Genomic DNA, 21553 nt, shown 5'->3' with positions numbered 1-21553 from the left:
TGAGTCTTCCGCTGAAGGCGCTCCTTTGTTTGACCAGCACGTCATGGAGCGGGTGGGAGACGCTGTCCAAGATGGCGTGTAGTTTACCCAGCATCCTCCTCTCTGACACCACCGCCAGAGAGTCCAGCTCCACCCCCACAATGTCCCCGGCCTTACGGATCAGTTTGTTGAGTCTGTTGGCGTCCGCTACCCTCAGCCTGCTGCCCTCAGCCTGCTGCCCCAGCATGCAACAGCATACAGGATAGCACTGGCCACCACAGACTCATAAAACATCTTCAGCATCGTCCGGCAGATGTTGAAGGACCTCAGCCTCCTCAGGAAACAGAGGCGGCTCTGGCCCTTCCTGTAAACAGCTTGAGTGTTCATGACGTATTTTGGCTTGAGGAAAGACAAAAATGATGTCTGCTGGACACATTCTGATCATGTGGGACTGATGTATTAACACACGTTACTACACATTACTACACGTTAACATGTTATTACACATTAACACACATAAGCTACATTTAACTTGACAGTTCATGCACTATTACTTTATACCGTATTATCATCAACCGGTAAACCCACTTTGTACTTCACACTTATTTTATTTTATACTTATACCCACCTGGTACTTAATTTATCTGACCTGTATTATAGTGTTTTTTTTTTTTTTGCGTAGTGCTTCTCTTCCTGTGTGCACTGACTGACAACGAGCTGCTGTAACGACAGAGTTTCCCCTCGGGGATCAATAAAGTATTTCTGATTCTGATTCTGAAAAAGCAGGAGGGAGGTACAACAAACAGTCCAAGTCTACATGAGATGAACTAAAGTACACGTGCAAAGCTTTTAGATGAATAACAGTAACGTTCTGATTACTCCTCTGACCTTCATATACTGTATCTTTCAGCTGAATCAGTCAGTAGTCCTGACCTGAGAAAGACAACAAACACACTCACAGTAACATTCTGCTTTTATTGGATCAAGAGCCAGAATTCAAAACAACACATGACAGAAGAAACAAGTCAACGGCATTTCCACCATTTAATGATCAGAGCGGCCATCTTTAAAGGACTGGAAGTGGAACAAGTTTACAGTGGAAATCTTTGAAAATCACTTTGAGTTCATTGATGAATTTATGACAATAAGCTGAAAGATTTCTGTAGCTGTGATCCTGTACAGACTCAACTGATGTGTTTCTCTAACAGGAGGAGACTCTCCCTCCTACAGAGAACACAGAGACACTGAGGAAACAGACCTGGACCAGAGCCCAAAGCCAGGATAAAGAGGTTCAGTGAATGTGGTGTTGAAGGTGTGGAGGTGGATCAGTGTGTCAGAGGAGACTCTGTAGAAGGACAGAGTGCCAGCAGGACAGTCCACATACACTGCTACTCTGTCAGAGACAGAGGAGGAGGAGGAGGAGGAGGAGGAGGAGATGGATGTTCCTCTCTTATTGTGATAGACAGAGTAACCACCAACATCAGAGCAGATCAGACTCCAGGACTGATCATTCCATCCAAACACACAGTCTTTACTGCCTCCTCTCCTGCTGATTCCTCTGTAACTCACTGATACATCAACATCTCCTCTCCACTCGACCTCCCAGTAACAGCGACCAGTCAGACCATTTCTACACAGCAGCTGAGGCCAGCAGTCAAACCTGTCTGGATGATCAGGATATGGCTGAACCTCCTTCACATATGTCGCCTTCCTGTTGTTGTCAGACAGTTTGATGTTTCTGTTCACTGTGTTTGTGTCGAGTGTGAGTTCACAGGAATCTGATGGAGAGAACGAGACACAACACAGCTGCAGTTATTAATCTATCATCTGTTTGATGACGACATCAGAGACGTGAATGAGTGATGTCACAGTTTGAAGATGGCTGAATGTGTGCTGCTTTGTTTTCATGAATCAAAGTAAAAACACACTTACACTTCCTCAGACCTGGTCTCAGCCATCGGACTCCACCGGGCTCCACCCTGAAAGGAGGAGGGGGGTCAGACCAGCACATCCTTATTCAGCATGCAGACATGGACATTACATTACTCTCATACACATCTACACAATCTGTGCCTCCGGCCTGCTTCTCCCTGCCCCCCCTGCTCCTCTTCACCTCTGCCTCTCTCCTCAGACACTGAGAGTGACCCACAGGATGTTGGTGTGTGTGAAAGAGGACAACAACATCTGATCACACACACAAACCTCTTTTTGGATCGTCCCGTCTCCATTAAGAGTCCCACTTCAACAGCCCTCCTTGGTTCCAGACCTCTGCCATAAACCAGGTGACAGAGACTCCCAGACTGTTTCCCTCCAAACCCTCACAAGTGTCAGAAAACCTCTTTCTGAAGAGGGAAGGGAAAAGAAAGGCGACAGCCAGAGAAAAGGCCAGGACAGCAAAACCCTCTCCCCCAGCAACCCCACCCACCCAGGCAAAGACAACGTTGTCAACATCGGGAGAAATATTCTGCAGTCCAAATGATCGGATACAGATGTGAGAGAGTGTGTTTGCCTTTGTGGAAAACCCACAGTGGTAATTCCACCGTGTTAGACAGGTTCTTTTAAATAACCGTTTGAGAACAAAGCTGAATGTTTTTCATGTTTTGTGTTAATTTGAACAGATGAAGAGGATTAATAGCTAAATTCTGTCGTTTTTTTCCATTTTGGGTTAAAAAAGTTCTGGTTCTAAATAAACGCGACACATTCTACTAATCAATAACTGTTTTGTTATTATCTGAAGATCAAAAATAATAATATGATGGAATAATGGACACAGAATATCAGAGAGAATCTTAATATCGTTAAACATTTACGTTCAACCAGTGTTTCTCTTCTGAGCAAAGGAAAAAGTCTTCCTACATGTGTGATTGTTCATATAACACTCATATCCACCTTTAACCAAAAAGACCTCCTCTATCAGACTGACTGTCTGTGGCTGCAGCAGGACTCTTCATACCTGAGAGTGTCCAGTCTCCAGTGTGGATCCTCCAGTCCAGCAGACAGCAGCTTCACTCCTGAGTCTCCTGGATGATTGTAGCTCAGGTCCAGCTCTCTCAGATGGGAGGGGTTGGAGCTCAGAGCTGAGGCCAGAGAAGCACAGCCTTCCTCTGTGATCAGACAGCCTGACAGTCTGCAAACGCACAAAACAACACACATGGCAGATCATCTGAGGGCCCTGCTGCGTCCGTCAGATACAGGAAGAGACTGTCTCCAAATATATAAATAAATAACACAATGAGTGAATCAGGGAGTTAACAGTAACCATGACATTATGATCCATCCATCCATCCATCCATCCATCTTCTTCCGCTTATCCGGGGCCGGGTCGCGGGGGCAGCAGTCTAAGCAGGGACTCCCAGACTTCCTTCGCCCCAGACACTTCCTCCAGCTCCTCCGGGGGGATCCCGAGGCGTTCCCAGGCCAGCCGAGAGACATAGTCCCTCCAGCGTGTCCTGGGTCTTCCCCGGGGCCGCCTCCCGGTGGGACATGCCCAGAACACCTCCCGAGGGAGGCATCCGGATCAGATGCCCTAGCCACCTCAGCTGGCTCCTCTCGACGTGGAGGAGCAGCGGCTCTACTCCGAGCTCCCCCCGTGTGACTGAGCTCCTCACCCTATCTCTAAGGGAGCGCCCAGCCACTCGGCGGAGGAAGCCCATTTCGGCCGCTTGTATCCGCGATCTTGTCCTTTCGGTCACTACCCAAAGCTCATGACCATAGGTGAGGGCAGGAGCGTAGATTGACCGATAAATCGAGAGCTTTGTCTTTCGACTCAGCTCCTTCTTTACCACAACGGTCCGATACAGCGCCCGCATCACTGCAGACGCTGCACCGATCCGCCTGTCAATCTCACGCTCCATCCGTCCCTCACTCGTGAACAAGACCCCGAGATACTTAAACTCCTCCACTTGGGGCAAGGACTCCCCACCCACGCGAAGAGAGCAAACCACCTTTTTCCGGTCAAGAACCATGGCCTCAGATTTGGAAGAGCTGATTCTCATCCCAGCTGCTTCACACTCGGCTGCAAACCGTCCCAGTGCATGCTGCAGGTCCTGGTTTGAAGAAGCCATCAGAACGACATCATCTGCAAACAGCAGAGATGAGATCCTGTGGTTCCCAAACCGGACACCCACCGCCCCTGACTGCGCCTAGAAATTCTGTCCATATAAATTATGAACAGAACCGGTGACAAAGGGCAGCCCTGGCGGAGTCCAACATGCACCGGGAACAGGTCTGACTTACTGCCGGCAATGCGAACACAGCTCCTGCTCCGGTTATACAGGGACCGGACAGCCCTTAGCAAAGGGCCCCGGACCCCATACTCCCAGAGCACTCCCCACAAAGCGCCCGGGGCACACGGTCGAATGCCTTCTCCAGATCCACAAAGCACATGTGGACTGGTTGGGCAAACTCCATGAACCCTCGAGCACCCGATGGAGAGTATAGAGCTGGTCCAGTGTTCCACGACCGGGACGAAAACCCACTCTGCTCCTCCTGAATCCAAGGTTCGACTATCGGACGAATTCTCCTCTCCAGTACCCTGGAATAGACCTTACCGGGAGGCTGAGAAGTGTGATCCCTCTGTGATTGGAACACACCCTCCGGTCCCCCTTCTTATACAGAGGACCACCACCCCGGTCTGCCAGTCCAGAGGCACTGTCCCAGACCGCCACGCGATGTTGCAGAGACGTGTCAGCCAAGACAGTCCCACAACATCCAGAGACTTAAGATACTCAGGACGGATCTCATCCACCCCGAAGCCTTGCCACCAAGGAGCTTGCCAACAACCTCAGTGACTTCGGCCAGGGTGATGGATGAGTCCGCCTCCGGTCCCCAGCCTCCGCTTCCTCTTCGGAAGACGTGACAGCGGGATTGAGGAGATCCTCAAAGTATTCCTTCCACCGTCCGACAACATCCCCAGTCGAGGTCAACAGCTCTCCACCCGCACCGCATAAGGTGTTGGTGAAGAACTGCTTCCCCCTCCTGAGCCGTCGGACGGTTTGCCAGAATTTCTTTGAGGCCGACCGATAGTCCTCCTCCATGGCCTCTCGAACCTCTCCCAGTCCTGAGTTTTTGCCTCTGTGACCGCACGGGCTGCAGCACGCTTAGCCTGCCGGGTACCTGTCAGCTGCCTCGGGAGTCCCACGAGCCAACAAGGCCCGATAGGACTCCTTCTTCAGCCTGACGGCATCCCTTACTTCGGCGCCCACCACCGTGTTCGGGGATTGCCGCGCGACAGGCACCAGAAACCTTGCGACCACAGCTACGAGCCGCCGCGATCGACAATGGAGGTGGAAAACATGGTCCACTCGGACTCAATGTCCCCAACCTCCCGGGATCTGGGAGAAGCTCTCCGGAGGTGTGAGTTGTAGACCCTGCTGACAGAGGGCTCCGCCAGACGCTCCCAGCAGACCCTCACGATACGCTTGGGCCTGCCAAGTCTGTCCGGCTTCCTCCCCGCCAGCGGATCCAACTCACCACCAGGTGGTGATCGGTTGACAGCTCCGCCCCTCTCTTCACCCGAGTGTCCAAGACACGCGGGAGGTCAGATGATACGACAACAAAGTCGATCATCGACCTCCGGCCTAGGGTGTCCTGGTGCCACGTGCACTGATGGACACCCTTGTGCTTGAACATGGTGTTACTTATGGACAAACTGTAACTAGCACAGAAGTCCAACAACTGAACACCGCTCGGGTTCAGATCAGGGGGGCCGTTCCTTCCGATTACCCCTCTCCAGGTGTCACTTGACATTATGATCTAAATGTTATTCTACAGCCATGCTAGCAGCTCTCTAGCTGTACCATGGATGTATAATAAGACCTGGATATCAGACACAAAGATCCAATAAGAATTGCTTGCCTGACGCATACGCCAAAAAAAAAAAAGTTATGGGAGGGTATTCGGCCCACTGAATAGGTGCAGTAGTGTTTCTCCTGCTTGAGTTCCTGCTCAGCCCATAGACTTTACATTGTGATGACTTTTCTTACCTCGAGGATAGTTTTATGAATATTAAACCTCCATGGATAAAAAATTCATATAGAAAATAGAAAGAGCCATAATTTACCTTGTTTGCAGTTCGAGGTGTCCTGTCAACAGTTTTACAGATGTCTCTTTTACAATTGTGGTCTGTGGGGAAAACGCTTTTTGGGCAGCAGGAAATTTTTCACTGCACCACGAGTGGCTGCTGGGAAAAACTGGAAGCAAGGCTGAGCAGCGGTGTCATATCCAGGTCTTATTATACATCCATGGGCTGTACTTAGACCCAAGGGTGTTTTGAGCTAAATGCTAACATCAGTATGTTAACATGCTCACAATGACAATGCTAGCATGTTCATGTTTTGCAGGTATAATGTTGCTAATTTGCTAATGTTGAGCAATCCAGTAGTTGTTGAGATGTTTCAGTCTGGACCAAAGTGTTGGACCGACTGACAGACCCACATCACGCAGTGGCTTATCAAAGTAGCCACCAGACACAGGAAACTAGTCTGCTCTTTAGCTGCAACCAGAGCTTGAGGAACCCCCCTGTGAATACTTGGCTGTATGTTTGTTTTATGTTCAGGTACATTTTGATTCAGATGCAAATTTACAATAAATCTTTAAAATTATCTGTGGTATTAATAACTCGAAAAACACAAGCAAGAAAAAATTATGAAAAAAATATCCTCATAAAAAGTAATTCTGAGTCTAGAGACTACTGCTGAAGTTTACTTAAAGGTCCTTTGATTAATCATCTTAGCAGACACAATCCTACACAGGCTAGCTGTTTATCGAATAATGTAAATCAGATTTAAAATGGTCACCAGTTAAATAGGTTAATGAATCCTGACCTGAGAGTTTCCAGTTTACAATGTGGACTCTTCAGTCCAGCAGACAGCAGCGTCACTCCTGAATCCTGCAGGTCATTGTTACTCAGGTCCAGCTCTCTCAGACTAGAGGACTGGGAGCTGAGAACCGAGGACAGAGCTTCACAGCTTCTCTCTGAGAGGTTACAGCCACTCAGTCTGGAGAGGAAATGATGAACAAGAAGACAAATAACATTTGTGTTAAAATGTACTCACTTTTGATGATTCTGGACTAAAGGAGTATCAGAGATCTCAGTTTGCTCTAAAGCTCACAGGGAACAAATAGAACAAATGCATTCAGTAATCAAAGTCAAATGATATCAGAAGACAAATGAAGTTCTTGATCTCAGCAAAAGTTCATGTTTTGTCCTGAAACAGTATGTGAATGTGAATAGAACAAAATATTCTGGAAAATTCAAACATTTTCTGAACTGTGAAATTTAAACTCCTAACATAAAAAAGGCGGTTTAAACTGAATGAAAAATTTCTCTAATCACGACGAACAGTAACTTTATCAACCTGAGTGTTTCCAGTGTACAATGTGGACTCTCCAGTCCAGCAGACAGCAGCTTCACTCCTGAATCCTGCAGGTTGTTGTTACTCAGGTCCAGCTTTCTCAGACTAGAGGACAGGGATCTGAGAACTGAGGACAGAGCTTCACAGCTTCCCTCTGAGAGGTTACAGTCTCTCAGTCTGGAGAGACAACAGTAAGGAAACAAGTAACAAGTTATTTATTTTTGGTAGCAGTGTATTTATTGATTAATAAATCCCATTTAAAGATCTTTTTACCACTGGCAGCAGCCATATTTTCAGGGATATGATCAAAGCCTTTAATCATAAGCTATGTTATAGCCTGCGCTATAAGTGAGCTAGTGAGATTGCCAAATTATTTTCTCAGTTAATTTTGGAGTCAAACCTACTGAAAATGAGTACATGATTACAAGGCCATGCCCTGGTTCAAGCCAGATCTCTGCAGAAGTCAGATTTTAACATGTGACTGTGACCCATTTAAGATACATAAACCAAATCAAATAATGCAGGAAGAACAGAACTGGTCTGACCTGAGAGTTACCAGTGTACAGTGTGGACTCTCCAGTCCAGCAGACAGCTGCTTAACTCCTGAATCCTGCAGGTTGTTGTTACTCAGGTCCAGATCTCTCAGACTAGAGGACTGGGAGCTGAGAACTGAGGACAGAGCTTCACAGCTTCTCTCTGAGAGGTTACAGCCACTCAGTCTGGAGAGGAAAAAATTAACAAGACGCAAATAACATTTGTGTTAAAATGTTCAGTCTGGACTTTTGGTGATACAGTATATATAATCTCTTCTCAGCACATGTTAAAATCCTTGCTGATTTATTTTAAGTACATTGGCGACATGATAACTGATCATTCCTTAACCAATAACAAACAACAAAGAAACATTAAGTGATAATAAGTCAAATAGTATCAAACATAAATGAGGTTCTCTGTCTCAGCAAAAGCTCATATTTTGTGCTGTATATTATGTGAATCTGAATAGAACAAAATACATTGAAAAAGTAAAACATTTTCTGTACTGTGGCATTTAAAATCCTGACAGAAGAGTTGTTGTTTAAATTAAATTGCTCTTAAAATTTTGAGCAATAAAATAAATAATTTGAGACAAACTGTGACTTAATCTGACCTGAGAGTTTGCAGTGTACAGTGTGGACTCTCCAGTCCAGCAGACAGCAGCTTCATTCCTGAATCCTGCAGGTCGTTGTTACTCAGGTCCAGCTCTCTCAGACTAGAGGACTGGGAGCTGAGAACCGAGGACAGAGCTTCACAGCTTCTCTCTGAGAGGTTACAGTCACTCAGTCTGGAGAGACAACAGTAAGGAAACAAGTAATACGTTTTTTTTAACTAACTTTCTCCAGTTGAATGATAGCAGAGTATTTTAGGATTAATGAACCCCACTATGTATCTACTTACAGAGCTTTGTTTGAGGCTTTGACCACTGGCAGCAGCCTCAGAAGAGCCTTCTCTGAAGCAGAGTATTTCTTCAGTTCAAACACGTCCAGATCTTTTTCTGATGACAGTAAGATGAAGACCAGAGCTGACCACTGAGCAGGAGACAGTTCATCTGTGGAGAGACTTCCTGAACTCAGGGACCGTTGGATCTGATTCACTAGAGAATGAACATTCAGTTCATTCAGACAGTGGAACAGATTGATGCTTTTCTCTGCAGAGGGAGTCTCTTCGATCTTCTTCTTGATGTACTCGACTGTTTCCTGATTGATTTTTGAGCCATTTCCTGTCTGTGTGAGCAGGCCTCGTAGGAGAGTCTGATTGGTCTGCAGTGAGAGTCCCAGGAGGAAGCGGAGGAACAAGTCCAAGTGTCCATTTGGGCTCTGTAAGGCCTGGTCGACAGCACTCTGGTAGAAAAGTGTTGACTCGCCTCTGAACACTTTAGACCACCAGGATGTTGTTTGTTCTTCTGACAGCAGATTGACATCAGAGTTGATGAAGGTCAGATGGACATGAAGAGCAGCCAGAAACTCCTGAACACTCAGATGGACGAAGCAGAACACCTTGTCCAGGTACAGCCCTCTCTCCTCTCTAAAGATCTGTGTCAACACTCCTGAGTACACTGAGGCTGCTCTGATATCGATGCCACACTCTGTCAGGTCTGATTTGTAGAAGATCAGGTTGCCTTTCTGCAGCTGCTCAAAAGCCAGTTTTCCCAGAGACTCAATCATCTTCCTGCTCTTTTTATTCCAGAGTGGATCTGTCTCAGCTCCTCCATCATACTTGACGTTCTTCAGTTTGGACTGAACCACCAGAAAGTGGATGTACATCTCAGTCAGGGTCTTGGGCAGCTCTCCTCCCTCTCTGGTTTTCAACACATCCTCCAGAACTGTAGCACTGATCCAGCAGAAGACTGGGATGTGGCACATGATGTGGAGGCTTCGCGATGTCTTGATGTGGGAGATGATTCTGCTGGCCTGCTCCTCATCTCTGAATCTCTTCCTGAAGTACTCCTCCTTCTGTGGGTCAGTGAACCCTCTGACCTCTGTCACCATGTCAACGCACCCAGGAGGGATCTGATTGGCTGCTGCAGGTCGTGTGGTTATCCAGAGGCGAGCAGAGGGAAGCAGTTTCCCCCTGATGAGGTTTGTCAGCAGCACATCCACTGAGGTGGACTCTGTAACATCAGTCAGGATCTCATTGTTGTGGAAGTCCAGAGGAAGTCGACATTCATCCAGACCGTCAAAGATGAACACAACCTGGAACTCTTCAAACCTGCAGATTCCTGCTTCTTTGGTTTCAGTAAAGAAGTGATGAACAAGTTCCACCAAGCTGAACTTTTTCTCTTTCAGCACATTCAGCTCTCTGAAAGTGAATGGAAATGTGAAGTGTATGTCCTGGTTGGCTTTGTCTTCAGCCCAGTCCAGAGTGAACTTCTGTGTTAAGACTGTTTTCCCGATGCCAGCCACTCCCTTTGTCATCACCGTTCTGATTTGTTCATCTCTTCCAGGTGAGGGTTTAAAGATGTCTTCCTGTCTGATTGTTGTTTCTGGTCTGTCTGGTTTCCTGGATGCTGTTTCAATCTGTCTGACCTCATGTTCATCATTGACCTCTGCAGTCCCTCCCTCTGTGATGTAGAGCTCTGTGTAGATCTGGTTCAGAAGGGTTGGGTTTCCTGCTTTAGCGATCCCCTCAAACACACACTGGAACTTCTGCTTCAGGTTAGATTTCAGTTTATGCTGACAAACTCCAGAATGACTTCCTGAATAAACACACAAAAAATCAGATCAATAATATTTCCCTCCATCTCTTGAGACACCAGTAAATGTCCCAATTATCCAGCATGTTGAATCTTTAGAGAAATCCTCTTACTGCTCTGCAGACAGTCAGCCAGCTCCTCGTGCTTCATTCTCCTCAGGAAGTGCAGTGTGATCTTCAGAAATGCCTCTCTGCTGCTCCTCCTCTGCTCTTCATCCTCACCGCCCAACACCTCCTCATCCTCCCTCTGGCTCTCTAAGCATTCTGGGTAATCTGAACTCAGAACCTTCTGGATCTTCTTCAGCTCGTTCTTCACAAAAGTGACAATGTTTTCCTCCAGCAGCTGGAACAGATTATTATATGAATGAAACAATCAAACTAAAATCATGGAACCTAACATGAGATCCATGTTGGACAGACTGACAATCCACTGGTCTAAAAAGTGCAGCGTGGAGATTATTGTGACCAGAAGAGATGTAAAAGTAGTTGCTGTACATGTACAGACCATAAATACGGAGTCCAGGTGTGTTTGATGCTGCTGGGCAGACTGACCACTGGGAACCTCTGAGCTCTCCTGGTCGACTCTGTGGAGGAATCATGAAGAATTAGCTCACATTATGTCTGTCCACACAGAGACAAACACAAGCTGAAGGTCCTTTGAGTTAAAGTGTTGATTACAACATTGAATCAGATGGTTTCCCCTGAAATTAAAGTGTTGGTCGTACTGCTGATCCCACTGTGAATCAACAGCCCTGTCTGCATTTCTATGCAGCTTTCAGTTTAGTGTGTTGGTTCACCAGCTTGTCTGGTTTAGTCCTTCCAGCTCTTATTGACCTCTATAATACTGTGGACATCAACGCACAGCTCGCACAAGCTAACTGGATGCTACCTGTCCTGTGCAAATTGGTAGTGAGTCACAATAAACTTGTAGCAGGTGAAGTGAGTGAAACATCAGGAAAACCAAAGAGAAAACCAGAGAATACTGGTCACTGATCACAGTCCAGCTGTTATCACCGACATGTTTCCATTTTGTTGTCACATGACTGAAAACACCAGAGTGCATGATAAAATTGTAATAAAAACTATTTAAGAAAAAATTCATCAAGTCCTGCCTTTAACCGGTGCCGACTTGTCTTCAAACACAGGAACCTTGGAAACAGTTGTAGAGCCTGATGTGTGTTTTGACTGCTTTTCTCCTATCGACCTTCTTCAACTAACTTCGATGATTTCTTCATCTAAGCCATCAACCTGTCTCTTAGACCCCATTCCAACTAGGCTGCTTAAAGACGTTTTACCCTTAGTTAGCACTTCTTTACTGGATATGATCAATCTGTCTTTATTAACAGGCTATGTACCACAGTCCTTTAAAGTAGCTGTAATTAAACCTCTTCTTAAAAAGCCCACTCTTGATCCAGGGGTTTTAGCCAACAACAGACCTATATCTAACCTTCCCTTTCTCTCTAAGATCCTTGAGAAAGCAGTCGCCAATCAGCTGTGTGACTTTCTAAATAACAATAGTTTATTTGAGGATTTTCAGTCAGGGTTTAGAGTGCATCATAGCACAGAGACAGCACTGGTGAAGATTACAAATTACCTTTTAATTGCATCAGACAATGGACTCGTCTCTGCACTTGTCTTGTTAGATCTTAGTGTTGCGTTCGACACCATTGACCATCACATCCTATTACAGAGACTGGAACATGTAATTGGCATTAAAGGAGCCGCACTAAGCTGGTTTAAATCCTATCTATCAGATCTATCTCAGTTTGTACATGTTAACGGTGAGTCCTCCGTGCACGCCAAAGTTAGCCACAGAGTTCCACAAGGTTCTGTGCTTGGACCGATTCTATTCACCTTATATATGCTTCCTATAGGCAATATTATTAGGAAACACTCCATAAACTTTCATTGCTATGCAGATGATACCCAATTGTATCTATCGATCAAGCCAGATGAAACTAACCAGTTAACTAAACTTTAAGCATGCCTTAAGGACATAAAAACCTGGATGACCTGCAACTTTCTGATGTTAAAACTGAAGTTATTGTACTTGGCCCCAAACACCTCCGAGACACATTATCTAAAGATATAGTTACTCTAGATGGCATTGCCCTCGCCTCCAGCAGCACCATAAGGAACAGAGTTATCTTTGATCAGGATTTATCCTTTAACTCCCACATGAAACAAACTTCAAGGACTGCCTTCTTTCACCTACGTAACATTGCAAAAATCAGGCACATCCTGTCTCAAAATGATGCCGAAAAATTAGTGCATGCATTTGTTACTTCTAGGTTGGACTACTGTAATTCCTTATTATCCGGCTGCCCGAATAAGTCCCTTAAGACTCTCCAGTTGATCCAGAATGCAGCGGCACGTGTACTGACAAGAACCAGGAAAAGAGATCATATTTCTCCAATATTAGCTTCTCTGCACTGGCTCCCTGTAAAATCCAGAACATAATTTAAAATCTTTCTCCTCACCTACAAAGCTCTTAATGGTCAGGCACCATCGTATCTTAAAGAGCTCATAATACCTTATTACCCGACTAGGACACTGCGCTCCCAGGATGCAGGGTTACTTGTGGTTCCTAGAGTCTCAAAAGTAGACCGGGAGCCAGAGCCTTCAGTTATCAAGCTCCTCTCCTGTGGAACCAGGTCCCTGTTTGGGTTCGAGAGGCAGACTTTCCTCTTTGATAAAGCTTATAGTTAGGGCTGGCTCAGGTGAGTCTTGAACCATCCCTTAGTTATGCTGCTATAGGCCTAGACTGCCGGGAGACTTCCCATGATGCACCTCTTTCCTCTCTCCTCCTCTCCCTCTCCATCTGTATGCATTTTTATCCCATTACTGCATGTTACTAACTCGACATCTTCTCTCTCCCGTAGTTCTGTGCTTTCCCGTCTCTCTCCTCTCTCCTTCTGTTGCTTTCAGCAGGTATTTCTGCCTCCGGAGCTGCAGAGTCTGGATCTGTGGATGTGGGCCACCTGCTGCCCCCGTGTTCCTGCTCGACAACTGCTGCTACAGTTGTTGTTATTGGCTGTGTTACTAATACTGACATTATTATTCCTATAGCTGTCATTCTTATTATTATTATTACTAATTTATTAATATTAACACTATAATTACTATTCTACTATATATTCTACGTGGTCTTTGCATTGTGCCTCCCTAACCCTATCCCCTTCCCCAAACCCCTCCCCTCCCCTCTCTCTCTCTCTCTCTCTCAAAACCTAAAATGGCAGCCACGGATGGCCGCCCCCCCTGAGTCTGGTTCTGCTCGAGGTTTCTGCCTCTTAAAGGAAGTTTTTCCTTGCCGCTGTCGCCAAGTGCTTGCTCATGGTGGGATTTGTTGGGTCTCTGTAAATATAAAGAGTTCGGTCTGGACCTGCTCTATAGGAAAAGTGCAATGAGATAACTTCTGTTATGAATTGGCGCTATATAAATAAAATTTTATTTAATTGAATTGAATGACTGAAAACTAGAAAATGTTGAATGATGGTGGAACTCAGTGGAATCAGGGTTAGCCTCCGTTAGCAGCTAGCATCTGTTAGCCTCATTAAAATCACTGTTTTATTCTCATGCAGTCATCAGACAACAGTCAGAACGTGTGTGTGGAGAAAATGTTAAACTGAAGTCAAGAGCTGAAGACTGGTTATACTGGTTATACTGGGCAGCTTTCACATGTGAGAATATAAATGTATGTGAAGAAGAACGATGCTGAAAATAAACAAACAGGTTTAATAAAACTTCTCTGGATAAATAACAGTTAAAACATGAATCAGTGATATTTTAAAGTTTTAACAGATTACCTCTTTGCAGCAGAGGGTTGTCGTCCTTTAAAATCAATGAGGCGACCAATTGACCAGTCGCTGTTGAAGGACACACAGCTGGGCTCAGGTCCAGGTTCAGGTCCAGGTCCAGGTCCAGGTCCAGCAGAGTCTGGTCTCTGATGGATCCTAATAGAAAAACAAATTAATTGAAGCTCACATGTTCAGCAAAAATCTCCCTCCATAACATAATTAGAAAAATATAAAATATATGTAATTATTCCAAACTGAATACTAATAACAACTTACTGTCTGTCAGATAAATGCGCTCGTTTAAAATCAATGAAGCGAAGATTTGACCGGTCACTCTTGAAGGACACACAGCTGGGCTCAGGTCCAGGTCCAGGTTCAGACTCAGGTCCAGGTCCAGGTTCAGACTCAGGTCCAGGTCCAGGTCCAGCAGAGTCTGGTCTCTGCTGCTCTGGCCTTGAACACAACACACACAGAGCTTTGAGTGTGAATAATGATGGTGCAGTGATCTGAGTGCTGAGCTCTGACATGGAGAAGAGTCATGGACAGTTAGAGATCCTCATCTCACCTCTGAGCTCTGGTCTGGCTGCCATGTTCCCCACACAGACTGGTTTTAGAGGGAGGGGCTCCCTCCTCTCTGTCCTCACACTGATTCATGCTGCTGAACTCACATCCACATCAGCTCACACACACTTTGATCTGGAGAGGAAACACAAATCCTTCATCTGCACATCAACTGAAATCCTCCTTTCCATCATTTCTCCTGTAAGAAGATCAGCTGCTCCTCCAGTGATTGGCTGTTACTTTCTGTTTCATATCAGTGTCAGCTGAATGCAGTCAGACAGCAGTGAGGCAGAGGAAGCTGCCATCAGCTGCTGGACTTCTACTATCAGGCCACTAGATGGCGTCCTGAAGCTGCAGTGACGTGCAGATTTACCTTCACTGACACACAGATTGAATTTGACGGGAAGCTTCAGTTTCTTTAATATTCAGTCAATTCAAAACTAAAACTTTCAGTTACGCCTGAATGATTGTTATTAAACTTGTCCGAGTGCGTTTGACGCAAAGTGTCGCCCAAACGATTGTAATGGACCTCAGCTCTACATGTCGGAGACCGCACACTGTTCTGTACATTAAACTGCTTCTGAGAGTTATTCTGTTACGTTGGTCTTCGTATTCATTTAGTTTCCGTTTGATTTCTTCCTTTAGTGACACTTTTATATACTTTGTTCTGTTTCGTTTCGTTCTCATTTAAAATATTGTGAATATTTGTTCAGACCTGTTCTGTGTGTGCAGTGTGGAGGAGCTACAGCTGTATTGTATTGTGCCATCCTGTGTTGTATAAAGACAATAAAGCTGAACCTTCAACCTCGATAAGGAGCCCAAAGTCCACAGAGGCGAAGCTGAACTTCAGACAAACTAATGTGGCAGCAACAAATATTCTACTTCATCTCTGAGACCAAAGTGTATCTGAACGGCTGCTGTCACTGTTATATTATTACTTTATTATCGTGTCACTGATGTGTAACTACAACTCTGTGTTGTAGCTGGCTGAGGTGGAGCCACTTTGAACTGTTTTATACACTTTGAGGAAGTTGAATGTTTAATAGTGAATCTGAATCTGAAAAGTAACAACACGTAGTGAAGTAAACAGTCAAATATAGGCAGATACAGAGCAGAAGTATAAAGCAGCAGAAATATTCAAGGAAAGTACAAGTACTTCAAGATTGTACTGAAATGTACTCAGTTACTTTCAACGACTGGAGGTCACACGCGCACAGATCCTTCCAAAATAAAAGACTGGCAGGCTCAATAAAGCCCTTCCAGAAAATATTACAACATTAATTTAAAGGAAATCTCTTTGATTTGATTATTGATCACGTTTAAGTTCAAACTGACATCATTTATAATGAATTGATTATTAATTAATTATAGTTTCATAATGTATTTATTTAATAAAAGCAAAGCTTGTGAGCTCCTCTGCCCTCTGAATGCTCCTTCCTGCTGTCTGCACATCAGTCCTGTGGTGGAAATATAACGACACAAACAGCTGTTCTCCAGCGGCTGTCCGGCCGAGCGAGGCCGCATTTAGTGGCTCAGACAGCGGGAGAGCAGCGGCTCGTCTCCGCCTCCTCCACAGGCTGATTCAGGCAGGAAAAGCTGCCTTCAGCCGTCAGTCAGTGGAGCTACACAGTAATAACGACTCTGTGTCCAGCTGCTGAGGATCCGCTGACTCTGCTGCTGCTCTTATTCCGCCGCTTACACTCCCAGACACCGACACAACATGGCGGAGAGTTTCCAGTGAAACTCAGAGCTGTGAGTTTGGAGAAATGAAGCGTCGAGCGGCAGCTTTCTGCTGTTTCTGTGGAACTAAGCTGCCGACAGCTTGTGTTAACGAGTCAAACACTTCAGACGGGTTACATTACCTTCAGCTGCAGCTTCAGAGGAGAAAACTATCTGCGACTCGACTTCAGAGAAAGTGAAAGTAAACTCTGAACAGGAAACAGGTTGGGAGGGGGTGCGCGTGACTGTTAAACATTAACAATATCTGTTAATCAGTTGAGATGAAGTCGCTGTTTAATGGCAGCATGTAAAGGTAACACAGCTGAGGACGTGTTCACTTGAAAGCAGCTTCATGAGTTTTTAAAACAAGTGTTGGTTACTATGGTAACTGAGTTGGTCAGTTAAGAAAAAGTTATTATTAGTTATTAGATATCTGGTTTTATCAAAGAAAAGTGAAAAAGTGAAACAATGTACATTTTCTCCTAAAGAGACTAAAAGCAGTGATTTCTGCTGAAGTCAACACGTTAAACTTCATATCAGACGACAAACTGGAGGAATATATATATATATATATATATATATATATTAGAGCTTTTCCCGCCATTGGACAGAAAGACATCATGTCTGACCACCATTCACTGCGAACAGCTGTTTAAACAGCTGATTCAGCTACTTTAAATGGAGGAAATCTCAGTAAGGCTAAAAGAAAGGGCTAAAGTTGTAGCTCACAGCTAACTCACTGTCTCCATGGCAACAGTATACTTCCTGTTTCTGCACCATCAATATGGGCCAGTAGGACTGATTCCTGCTGTTGCCAGTAGAGGGTGCTGTGAAGTTTTCTGTCTTCTGTTGTCCACTGAGGTCGAGAAGAAGGTCAAGGTTATGGACAGAAAGCACGGGGCTGTAGAGAATCAAAGACTCCTGCTGTTACTGTGTTATAAACAGGTGACGGCTGCTCTTTATTCACTGACCAGGTAAACGTCTCATTCACTTCAACTCTTTTCATGTCCTACAACAAACCTCTGTCTTTATTCCGAGACACAAAGACCTGAACTGACCAATGAACAGCCAGACTGTGACATCATCTCTCACCTGACTCAACATGCTTCTGATTGGTTTAAAACACAGACAGCATAGTATAAAGAAATATTTCAGTTAAAAATATTAAGACTGCGTCTTTTTTTGTTTCAGACAGGAAGTTAAAGAGGGTCGCTTGTTTTCTCCTCCTTTGCAGCAGGTGAAGGTGTTCGCGATCCTTCAGTCCAGGTGAGGTGACGTCAGCCTCCTGCTCATTGTCCTCTGTCATTCTCGCGTTTGTTAAAAAACAGGCGGCAGCTTCTTCCTGTCTTCAGCAACGATAACAACAGACGCAGTTTGATGATGAAAGCAGAGCAGCGAAGTCAGAGGGACAATCAAACTTTCAAAAGCAAACAAAGTGTGAAAACTTCATTTTTGTTGTGAAATTGAAAGTGAGAAAAAGTCTTAAAGTGTAGTGAACAGCGACCTCTGTGGCCACTCGTGGTAATTAAAGGTTTTCTTTTGTAATTAAACCTATAAAATGTTTCTCAGCTGATCTGCAGCAGAGCAGAAGTAGAGACGAGTCCGTGACGTCGCAAACACAACAGTTTCTACTGAGTTAGCTAACGTTAGCCGCCATTAGCTCCTGGTCTTACCAGACCACGACAGGCTGAAAACATCTGAGTCAGTGTAAAGTATATTATAGGATATAGGATTTATGGATGAGAACATACGTACATGTACACCTGTGCCTTTAAGACCAGCAGAATCTGTTCCAACGTTTAGATATTTTAATAACTCTTCCTAACTTCATAACAGAGGGAAACGGCTAGCTTAGCTTAGCATTAAGACTGGAAACTTAACATGTTATTTCTGATTTGTTTCATCTGAACAAAAACACCCAGTAAAAACCTCAAACTGTCATTTTTACACTTTTTCACAGAGATTTTCTGCAGCAGAGCAGAAGTAGAGACAAGTCCGTGACGTCGCAAACACAACAGTTTCTACTGAGTTAGCTAACGTTAGCCGCCATTAGCTCCTGGTCTTACCAGACCACGACAGGCTGAAAACATCTGAGTCAGTGTAAAGTATATTATAGGATATAGGATTTATGGATGATACGTATGTTAGAGCACAGTGTGTATTTAAACTGTAAAAAGCCTTTATAATTTATATTTGTATGTGGATGTTTTACTGTTACAGGGTTATATAGAACATTAGAACATGTAGAACATTAGAACATTAGAACGTGTAGAACATTAGAACATGTAGAACATGTAGAACATATAGAACATGTAGAACGTGTAGAACATTAGAACATGTAGAACGTATAGAACATTAGAACATGTAGAACATATAGAACATGTAGAACATGTAGAACATATAGAACATGTAGAACATGTAGAACATTAGAACATGTAGAACATATAGAACATTAGAACACGTAAAATATGTAGAACATATAGAACATGTAGAACATGTAGAACATTAGAACATGTAGAACATGTAGAACATATAGAACATGTAGAACGTGTAGAACATTAGAACATGTAGAACGTATAGAACATTAGAACATGTAGAACATATAGAACATGTAGAACATGTAGAACATATAGAACATGTAGAACATGTAGAACATTAGAACATGTAGAACATATAGAACATTAGAACACGTAAAATATGTAGAACATATAGAACATGTAGAACATGTAGAACATTAGAACATGTAGAACATATAGAACATTAGAACACGTAAAATATGTAGAACATATAGAACATGTAGAACATGTAGAACATTAGAACATGTAGAACATATAGAACATTAGAACATATAGAACATTAGAACATGTAGAACATTAGAACATGTAGAACATGTAGAACATTAGAACATGTAGAACATATAGAACATGTAAAATGTTACGGACAGAGAGGCAGGAGACACCGACAGGGAGACAGATGTAGGTTTATTTGGATTACAGCCAGAACAGACAGGTGAGCAGGTATGGAGAAGGGGAAGTCAGTAGGAGTAGGATGGAGAGGGAACCACGCTGAGGTAGGAACCCGCTGGAGTGAAGATCGCTGGAGTGGAATGTAGGGCTGATGAAGAATCGCACGTGGAGTCGAGTCCTTAGATTAACGAGGTCGGACCCTGACTGAGGTGAGTGGTGTGCTTTTATACATGCTGTGATTGGGACTGATGGGGAGCAGGTGTGGGTGATTACTGGCTGGTGAGGCCTGGCATATCTGTGACAATTAGAACATGTTGAACATATAGAACATTAGAAAACGTAAAATATGTAGAACATATAGAACATTAGAACATTAAAACATGTAAAATATGTTGAACATGTAGTAATGTTTGTTAATGTGTAGTAACATGTAGTAATGTGTGTTAATGTGTAATAACGTGTAGTAATGTGTAATAACGTGTGTTAATGTGTAGTAACGTGTAGTAATGTGTAGTAACGTGTGTTAATGTGTAGTAACGTGTAGTAATGTGTGTTAATGTGTTGTAACGTGTAGTAATGTGTGTTAATGTGTAATAACGTGTAGTAATGTGTAGTAACGTGTGTTAATGTGTAGTAACGTGTAGTAATGTGTAGTAACGTGTGTTAATGTGTAGTAATGTGTAGTAATGTGTGTTAATGTGTAGTAACGTGTAGTATTGTGTTGTAATACATCAGTCCCACATGATCAGAATGTGTCCAGCAGACATCATTTTTGTCTTTCCTCAAACCAAAATGCGTAATTCACATTAGACTGAATCCTGCTGATTCAACATATTATTTGTCAGTTGAGTTGAGTTCCTGACTTCCAGCTGTAACTCCAACATATTATTCAAAGGTATTATTATGTAACTTTAAAACATTTAATCATGTTCCTGATACCCGAGTCGTGTCTGTAAACCCAAACCCTTTCCAATCAAGATCAATAGTTAATGGCACAGTAATGTGATGCAAATACAAGTTCTGACTTACTTCAAATCATTTAATCACTGGACTGTTAAATGTCTCTGTTCACAGGAGCCTTTAATAAAAACATTGCAGTTTTATCAAAGGAAAGCAGGACACATCATGTTTAGTGCGCATGCGCCAGCCCGCATGCTGCCTGTTGTTGTAGCTCCGTCTCGTCGTCTTACTTTTTCCAAGTTTTAGCTTTCCCTTTTCTTCCAAACTTGAGTAACTTTTGCATAAGTGTAATTTAAACCACGCTCGTTACGAAAATGCGAGTAGAAAGTGTTTTGGTACTTTTTTTCGCCCTGGAACTTCTTCTTCTGCTACTTGGTCAAGGTACCGCTGCAGATCAGCTGTTTGGCCGCATTGTTTACACCAGGGAACAGCTGATCGCGCTGAAGCCGAGCGACATGGCGCCCAGGACAACCGATGTGCCCACTGAGATCTGGAGGAGGACACACCAAGGATGCAGAGGTGGAACGAAGCGGCGAGGGAAGAGAGAGGGGTGCAGACAAAAGAGACTTAAGAACAAGAGATTTAAGCCGCGTCTGCCTTCTCTCGTCATGGGCAACGTGAGATCGCTGGCGAATAAAATGGACGAGCTAACGGCGTTAGCCCGGAGTCAGACGGAGTTCCGTGAGTGTAGTTTGATGTGCTTCTCGGAGACATGGCTACACCAGGATATCCCGGACCATAACGTTTCCATCGACAGCTTTCAGACTGTTCGGGCCGACAGGGATCACACCGGGAGCGGTAAGCGGAAAGGCGGCGGGCTTGCTGTTCTAGTTAACAACAGATGGTGTAACCCTGGTCACGTTACTATCAAGCAGAGTATCTGTAGTCCGGACATTGAACTGTTAGCTGTGGGACTCCGGCCATATTATCTGCCACGTGAATTTTCACGTGCCATTGTTGTGGCTGTTTACATCCCCCCTCTGCTAAC

The 21553-nt window shown here is 44.3% G+C and overlaps 2 protein-coding genes across 1 annotated transcript; one reads left to right on the top strand and one right to left on the bottom strand.

Moving 5' to 3' along the window:
- LOC122871907 (NLR family CARD domain-containing protein 3-like) overlaps positions 1–21553 on the top strand; it is a 752187-nt gene that overhangs the window by 384533 nt on the left and 346101 nt on the right.
- On the bottom strand, positions 935–16852 carry LOC122872000 (NACHT, LRR and PYD domains-containing protein 12-like). Its single transcript, XM_044187663.1, has 13 exons — positions 14925–16852; positions 14636–14812; positions 14369–14515; positions 11068–11146; positions 10677–10905; positions 8769–10566; positions 8482–8655; positions 7880–8053; positions 7338–7511; positions 6804–6977; positions 2933–3106; positions 1912–1958; positions 935–1757 (listed from the first exon to the last, which is right to left on the bottom strand). The coding sequence occupies exons 1-13, from the start codon at positions 15011–15013 to the stop codon at positions 1204–1206; spliced, it is 3990 nt and encodes a 1329-aa protein (XP_044043598.1). The 5' UTR covers positions 15014–16852; the 3' UTR covers positions 935–1203.

This window comes from Siniperca chuatsi, linkage group LG24 (assembly GCF_020085105.1).
Source record: "Siniperca chuatsi isolate FFG_IHB_CAS linkage group LG24, ASM2008510v1, whole genome shotgun sequence".
Classification (NCBI taxonomy): Eukaryota; Metazoa; Chordata; class Actinopteri; order Centrarchiformes; family Sinipercidae; genus Siniperca; species Siniperca chuatsi.
This window is presented reverse-complemented; position numbering and strand designations above follow the sequence as displayed.

Excerpts from the sequence above, each read along its gene's own strand:
- LOC122872000 (XM_044187663.1), bottom strand. The coding sequence starts at position 15,013 with ATGAATCAGTGTGAGGACAGAGAGGAGGGAGCCCCTCCCTCTAAAACC. Across the intron at positions 10,906-11,067 it reads ACCTGGACTCCGTATTTATG|CTGCTGGAGGAAAACATTGT; the intron begins GTCTGTACATGT and ends AATCTGTTCCAG. Across the intron at positions 6,978-7,337 it reads TGTACACTGGAAACACTCAG|ACTGAGTGGCTGTAACCTCT; the intron begins GTTGATAAAGTT and ends TTTCCTCTCCAG.